This window comes from Colossoma macropomum, unplaced genomic scaffold, assembly GCF_904425465.1.
Source record: "Colossoma macropomum unplaced genomic scaffold, Colossoma_macropomum, whole genome shotgun sequence".
Taxonomy (NCBI): domain Eukaryota; kingdom Metazoa; phylum Chordata; class Actinopteri; order Characiformes; family Serrasalmidae; genus Colossoma; species Colossoma macropomum.
In genome coordinates, this window is record NW_023494785.1 from 9823690 (window position 1) to 9832104 (window position 8415).

Genomic DNA, 8415 nt, shown 5'->3' on the forward strand with positions numbered 1-8415 from the left:
CCTTTTTTCTCAGTAGTTTGTTTTTTTGGTACCACTTTCGATACCTTTATAAAGGGTTTATGAATGGTTTAAAATAAGTTAATTAACAGTTATTATTTAGGTCATTCAAAATTAATAAGCAGTTATAACACATGAACAAAAAGGTGAGCTGTTATATCTGATGAGTATGAATATGTGAAGAAGCTGATAGTTTAATGCTGACTGATGGGGAAGACAAAGGAAAATCAGTTCAAGATCAAAATCTGAGGTTTAATGGTATAAATGAATGTGGGTTCACTATTAGACAAACATCAGACCACTGTTGAGTTTATAAATGGTTATTAATTACATCATAAACCACCTTATAATTATCAATAAGCAGTTATAACACTTAAAAGGGCTACTGATTGCCTAATAGTGAACCCACATTCATTTATACTGTTAAAGTTCAGATTTTGATGCCTACTGATCTTAATCCATCAGTCAGCATTAAACTGACAGCTTCATCACGCATTCATATACATCAGATGTATGAGCTCACCTTTTTATTAATGTTATAACTGCTTATAAATGATTTATAAAGTGTTTATGATCTAGGTATGAACCATTAATAAACACATTTTAAACCATTCATGAACGCTTTATAAGGGTAGTCTTATTCTAAAGTGGTACCTTTTTTTATATATTAAACTTGTACCCTAATTTTTAGTGTAGCATTTCACCATTTCACTAGTATTTATTCATAGTCCTAGTTGGTCATGGTCATAGTTTATTGTATGGGCTCTCTGTGTGTATTACTGAGCATCTGCTTGGCCCTGAAATATTATCAAATGTCTTATGTTACCCATGTTAGAATAAATCACTGTCATGGCCTACGTCTTATCCATGGTACGGCTGTTTTACTGGTATTTTAGTATGAGATTACTAACGGTACTGATGGAACTACAAATTTCCTGTGCATAATTCCAGATTCCAGCTGGTTGCTCTGTAGAGCAGGGCTGGATTTCAAACCAAGATATTAACCTTATGTGGGGCTTTAGGCCTATAGAACCTGACTCTACTTCAGTACGCTTAGCCCTTATTAAACATCTTGATTTATTTGCACATTCCCTTGCCTGACTGAGAATGTTTGAATCAACGCTACCAGTAATTTCATCTTCCTGGCATCCACCCCCATTTAGCAATGAATGGCAGCGTCTTATGCCAGGCCAAAACGTATGTTTCCCTGCATCACATGAGAAGCACAATCAATCAAAAGGAACATCAGGAAACAGTTATAAATGGCATGACCGCTTCAGAGACAGAGAGATGTGGCTCCTTCTCTTTGGATGCTTCTTTAACCCAAGTTTTCCTCTAGTTCCTGTCTGTTCCTTGTCTCACTTCATGTGTTTGAAACAGTACTTTCCAGTGGGCCATTAATAACAAGCGACAGGCCTCAGCTCTGGTCAACATAGTCCATCAATATTTTGAAAATCTTGTGTCTTTATGTAGAAAAGCATTAAATATGGAGATCAAACATATGTTTAGGGTGCCATTACGAGGCTGTGGCAGTTCACAGGGAGTATGACCTCTAGGTGCATAGGAGAAGATATGCTCAAAGCACTGAGACAGGAACTGCTCAGTTCTGCATATTGAAACAGTACGTGGGTGGGTGCCCACCTTTTATTGCTTGAACTGATTTTTGAATGTCAGACGTCCCTTTGCTTTTTGCATCTGTCTTTGCTATTTTGTAGTCAGAGCTGTGGAAGAGGATTGGTAATTCATTTCAGCAAAAGTAATTGGACTTTGAAAAGACGGGACTGAAATACATGTAGATATGCTAATGCCGCTAATGATCACAGTAACTTTTTTCAAGGAAGTGAGTCATACAGTGTAACTACCTAACTGTCATCTGTTTTTATCATCGGCTTTATAGTTGGCATTTTTCTTTATTATAAAATTTGAGCACAATTTCATTACAGTAAAATAATGATCCAAACTGATGGCTTTGTAAATGATCTTTAATGAATAGCACTCATAAAATAGCAGGTCAGAAACCCATGTGTCAGTACTTATAAATTAAATTGTATAACATTAGATAGTGTGTATAGTATAGTGTGTTATGCTTCTTTAGTTGCTGTATTTTGTATTTAGTTACTTTTTTTAGTAATATGATATGAGCTTTTTTCTTCAGAACAGCTTCTCTCTTCAAATGGTATACACATCTCAAACTATTTCTTGTTGGGTATTAGATAATTCTAATAATTGCTGTGTGTTTTTCCTCGTCTTTGTACATCTCTGCTGATTTTAACTCAGTTATGTCATCTTTGTCTGGTGAACATGCCTGTGGTGAGCAGACACATGGTTTATGGTGTTTGTTGGACAAGTAGTTGTGAGTGTAAATGAGTGAGATGGATGGATGGATGGATGGATGGATGGATGGATGGAGAGATAATAGATACTGTAATGATCCCGAAGGAAATCCAGCAGCCCGTGAATACAAAAATCCTATCTACAGGCATATATACAAATAGAAATATACAAAAATCTGCAATAAGATCTATAACCTGAGATGAAAAAGGCAGTGCAATAATGACTGTACAAGGAGGCGCAGGTAACGGCAAATAATGACAATACTGAATAAATATGTGCATATATTGGTACTAAAATAAAGTGTCAAGGTGTGGAGTGTCCAGATTTGCAAGATGCGCAATAAGGTGTGCAGAAAGTGCAATATGTGCAGTAAGGTGTCCTTATGTACAGATTGATAAAATAAACCTATGATTTAGCATGAACCTTAATGGTTAAATCATTGAAATCTGGCTTTTAAGTGATGTGCATTAGCTAGCTATGCTACATTAGTTACCATAGTTAGAAGAGCAGGTTTTGTTCCACATTAGACAAGCACTTCTGTACAGCCGTAAGTACGATGGATAGTTTTGTTCTCATGCTCCTCATCTGGCTCTTTCAACAACAGTCTCTGCAGCACAGTGACAGCAGGAATCACATCGCTCACCCGTGGAGTTTATGTCTTATTGAAGTTTTTGATTGGCTGATTGAGCCAAGCAGTATTTTTCTCTGGTCACACTATAGGTTTGAACAGGTTTGAACATCATGTATGGACAAAGCCTATGATTTATATGCTTATGCTGGGTGAAACATTCAGTCCGACTCCCAGGCCATGTGAAATGCAGCTCTAAAGACAGCTTTGTCTATGAACAAATTCCAAAATAACACACTGCACGCCAGGTACTGAGCGAATACCCTGAGAAACTGAGCTACAGCAGTTCGGATAACCACACTGTGCACTGAAATATGCATGGTAGGACAATACAGTCTCTACAGCCTGTTTTACAAAGACACTTTAAAAAAAATCAATGTATTCATGTTTATACCTCCTAATTCTGTTCAGTCAAACATCTGGCATACAGTCAGCATGTACGGACGTTGGTTGTAAGAGTCAACTCTTTGCCTTTGTTTAGCTAGTCTATGTGTCCACCTGCATTAAGGACACATGTAGCTAAAATCATACTGGTGGAAATATGCCAAGGCAGAATGTTTAAAGTGATCGACGACTTTGTCTCTGACCTCCACAGTGTCAGTAACACTTTGCAGTGCGAGCAGATTCTCATTCACTGCCAGCTTGAGTTGTTGGTTTATTAGCATGACAGCATATTCTCGGCTTACATCACATGGTATTAGGTGGTATCGCATGTTGGTGTCAGCCCATTTTTATGAGGTTGTGTACGAGTAAATGAGGACAGTATCAGGCCAATACTACCCATTAACAGTATCGATATCGATGCACCCCTAGTATCTACCAAATCTTCACAGTATCTGCCAATTTTCACAGTAGTATCTACTCAGTTTTTCACAGGCCAACCCAAAAATGTGGTCATTCCATTTTCATTTCAAAACCAGTATTGAAAAACAGGAAAATGGGTCAGTTCTCGTTTTTAATTCTGTTATTGTAAGTGGCAAAATCAAGAAATAGCTTTGCTTTACAGTTCCACAAATATAAAAAATAATAAAATTAATAAAACAAAAAAGCAGAAGTAAAATAAAGGGTCGTATTTTATTTATTCAAACTGAAAAATTTCCTAGCACTTCAACTGAAAATAAACAAGTAGAGTGCACGTATGGTTGCAGAAGCTCAGAAATCAGGCAGTCACGGTTAAAAAAATGATGAAGACAGGAAAGATTGGGCACGAGCATTAAGAAGAAAGGCCTAGTCCTGACATTTTGGGAGACTATATGACATTTTTATAGGTGTTTGTATATTTGATGTATGTTGTCTAAGGTGTTTATTTTGTTTCAAGTGATAAGAAATTGCTTTGATAAATGTCAGCTTATAAATAAATATAAATAAAAATGTTGCATAGTTTTTAATAAAATATTTAAAGTACTTTTCTCCAGGTGTCTATAATACTTTCATACAGGTGTCTAAAGTATCATTTTTAAGGACATTGCAGCAGGTCATTTTAACACTGTCTTTTGTTATGAGTGAGTTTAGCTAATAGTTTTGGCTGAAACAGTTTATTCTAAACATTTTTAGGTTTTTTTTTAAGTATTCTGTTTGTGAATCCTTTTATGATTCTTCTCTTTTAGTCACTGCTCCTCATTCTTGACTTCTCCCAGCTGATGCTAGATCTGTCCTGAGTTTACAATGAATGTATTAATTTAAAGGGGAACCCCACCGATTTTGCGAAATTACTTAATCATTCAATGGTTTAGATGTAAACAAAATCATTCAAAGTGGTTCGGTGTGAAATGCGCCTTTCTAGAGAAATTTACAGAGTCAGAATTGTTCACCATTGTAGTTCCAGGAACCAGACGTCTGAAGGATTTAATGGCTCTAAAAGCCACATCCCATTAAGTTATTACACAAAATAGTTATAAATGCATTGCTTGATACCTGAGACATTGTTTTGTGATAGCCTTGTTATAAATTTTTGGCCTATTTTTAATATAAACTATTACTCCAGGATTACTTATGTGATTCCACTCAAAACCACATTCTCAACTGAGATCAATGCGCGTGAGCTAACATGCTTTTGTAGTTACTAGCCTCTCGGGCATGCGCATTCACTGAACAGATAACAACACCAAGCTACACTGGAACTACGGAAAGCGAAAAGGTTCCAAAAATGTTTGTACGCCAGCTGTGTTTACCCAATCGGCAACAAACGGAACAAAAGGTATTTATCAGTATGATTGTTTATTGTGTACTCAAATTGAAAGTAATATTTATCATGGAATCTCAATTATGCCGTGTTATCTTGGCTGAGTTGATATTAGGGATTGAGTCAAAGGGAACATGAATTTTAAGGAGGAATTGAATTGGATACGACACCCGCCGACGCCGAAGCAGAAGAACCCAGGGCAAATGGAAATTCACGGTGTCAACAACAAACTACTTGCTACTCTGTTCACCAGATTATGGGGTAGGACAGCAAGGTGTAACTGTGATCTATCGCAGCTCCTCTGATGAATAACGTTACTCACATAAGCTCTGAGCTTTACTGACACCGTGTGATGCAACGCAGGCAAACCAAACAACACAGAAAGCATGCAGAGCGGAGAGGTACATGCAGGGCGTTGTAAGGAAAAAATATTACACAGAAAACATATTTTTTCGAATTCAACACTATTTTACCATTATCAATGTGACATGTGAATGTAAGTTCACTGGTCATTTTGGATAGCAGATAAAATGGTGATATTTGTAGTGTAGATATATGGATGTCTGGTTCCTAGAACTACAGTTGAACGATTTCGACTCGGTAAATTTCTCTTGAAAGGCCCATTTCACACCAAACCATCCTGAATGATTTTGTTTACATCTAAACAGTTGAATGATTCAGTAAATTTGTCCCCTTTAAGGAAGGGAACACGCTGACGTAGTGGACGAAGACTGAGAAACACTGTTTTAGAGGGCTATTTATTCAATACATATCTAATATCTTCTTTGGTTGTTCCAACATTTCCTTCACTGCCGTATGTTGTATCTTAGCTAAAATAACAAAGCTCTCTTTAAAGTGACCTCTCCAGTTGCTGATTTACAGAGACTAGCTGACCAATTATTAATCTACTTGTATAACTACTATTATGGGTTGACCTTTGCAGGAACATTTTTATCAATTTGGTGATTATTTGTTCACACAGGTCCAGCTGTCCGGTTCAACAGTTTTGAATTTGACAAGCCCACTCCACCCCCTGTGATTGGTCAGCACACAGTTGAAGTTCTGAGGGACATCCTGGGATACAGCGATGAAGTCATCAACAATCTTCTGGCTTCAGGGACTGTCTTTCAAAATGCAGTGCACTAACGTAGCCAAGACATGGCAGAGTCCAGTCCCAAAATATGACCAAGGGGCCTCCTCTCACCTGATAAACCTTTTAAAATACACACACACTAACATGGCACTTTGAGAGAAATACTGTGCTGCCTCCCACATCCAGTGGTAATGTTTTTGTAATTAATCTGTTGAATATCCCTCCGAGACTAAGCCGCAAATGTAACAGTAACGACATAATGACGCATGCGGGTTAGGCTCAAGGGTCGTAGGCTGCCAGTTGGCAGGTCCCGTGAAGGGCTGTCTGGATTTCCGACCCTCTGTCACATCACCTCAGATAATTCTCACTCTTTGATTGATCAGTAATGCACACAGACTTACCGCCAGATAAGGTTTCAGATCTTTCAAGTCTTTAGGCCCAGTAATGGGAATAAGGAAAAGCCATTTCTGAGCTCTTCAGACAGCCCCTTAAACTTTCAAGTTCAGTTTCCATCACCGTATTGGCTCACATCTTTATTGGATGCAGATACTAGTGGGGAAATACCCTACAGAAGACCATCACTAATCATGTGCTTTCTGTTAGCATCAGAACTATTCCATTTCTTACTTAATCTACACTGTCAGTTGCGCAGAAAACATGTTCTTTCATAATTCTGCAGTATTGCCAGTGGCCTCAAATACTTTCAAAAGGGATTTTAATTCACATGTTTCAAAACAAATATCAAACTTCCAACTGATAAACTGATGCCTGAGATAGAAATATTACTAAACTAAGGTCTTCAAGTACATCTCAGACACACCCAGACCAACTAAACATAGTACGTATAATAAGGTCTGTTGATTTTGCTGTGATTGCTGGCCCAAGAGGATAAGATTGCAATTTTGTGGGTCCATCGTACAACTTGAACACCAGCAGTAAGAATGTTATGGTAAGAAAGAATTTATGTAAGAAGTGTCAGCAAAATAAAATCACACTGTCTTAACTTTGCTCTCTTGGTGCAACCAGATGTTTATGAGCGTTGCTTGACTCCACCTCACTATGAATCGATGAATATGTACAGGTGCAAGGTCCAAGGTCACAGCTCAGTCTGATCTGAGAGTTTCCGAGTCTGCAGTAGCCCACAGTGGAGTTCTTCAGCCCCTCAGTGGAATACGCGTTGTTTCGGATGTCGGTAATTGCCAGATTTTTCATGTCTGATTTCCTCCCGTCTGCTCTGCACATATGACTTGATGTCAAACACAGACTAGGTCATGGCAGGACAGCGTCACGAGCTTGACCGCAACAGAGGATACGCAACTGCTTTTGATTGTTTATTAGTGGAAAAAAGTCTATCAGGTTCATTCAGCCCACGCCTGTCATCTGATTTTATTACACACTCAGCGTGATTGGTTGTAGCAGGTTGTTTTTATAGAGAGAATAGTCTTGTTCGGATTTAAAGCCGAATGCTTTGAGGGTCTGAGTCTTGCTTTGGACACTCCGTGAGAAGCAGTCCCGCTCAGTTCCGAGTTAAAGGGAGTTTTCCTGAATGAGTCATCTGTTTATATGGTTCCAGTTCATTTCACTGGAGACATTTTTAAATAAGTCTCCTGGATGAAGCAAAGCTCAAATCATAATCTGCTGTCAGACATGTTTTTCTAGCCTTAAGGTCCTTTACATTTGTTAAATTGGGCAGTTAAAGCGTGCAGGTGTTAAGTCTGTGACCTGTTGCTGCCCCAGAAATATATTGTGATTCAGATTTAAGATGCTGGCACACATTGCAGGATCTAATTTACTAAATGTGACAAAATGATGAAAAAAGATGAAATATTCTATCAAGCCTTTATAACAGTATAGAAAGTGCTTTTGGAAAAACAAAGCAAGGCATATGGACCTATACCATCTTGAGACATCTTGAGAGATTTAGCATTAGTAACGTGGGTAAACTTACCAAGAGACAGCACACACCAGCGCCTGATGGTTTTGTTTCTGTGCCTGTTTCAGTGGAGCCAATGATGCAGACGACTTTCTGGGTCTGCGTCTGCCTTCAGCTGCTCTCTCATGAGAGCGCTGGCAAAAAAACACTTCGAAATAAACAAATCAATCTGACAGTGAAGTATGTGTCCTGCCAGCTGGTTTTACATGCAAGTTTATTACTCCCATGGAAGTAGTTAGGAGGTGTGA

At 38.2% G+C, this 8415-nt stretch overlaps 1 protein-coding gene across 1 annotated transcript in view; it reads left to right on the plus strand.

Annotated features, from left to right (window-relative positions):
• Positions 1–7242, plus strand: part of sugct (succinyl-CoA:glutarate-CoA transferase) — a 94226-nt gene extending 86984 nt beyond the window's left edge. The window contains exon 14 of the mRNA XM_036582491.1: positions 6124–7242. Coding sequence (XP_036438384.1) covers positions 6124–6287 — 164 coding nt within the window. The 3' untranslated portion in view covers positions 6288–7242. The remainder of the gene's footprint in view (positions 1–6123) is intronic.
• Positions 7243–8415: the final 1173 nt, after the last annotated feature.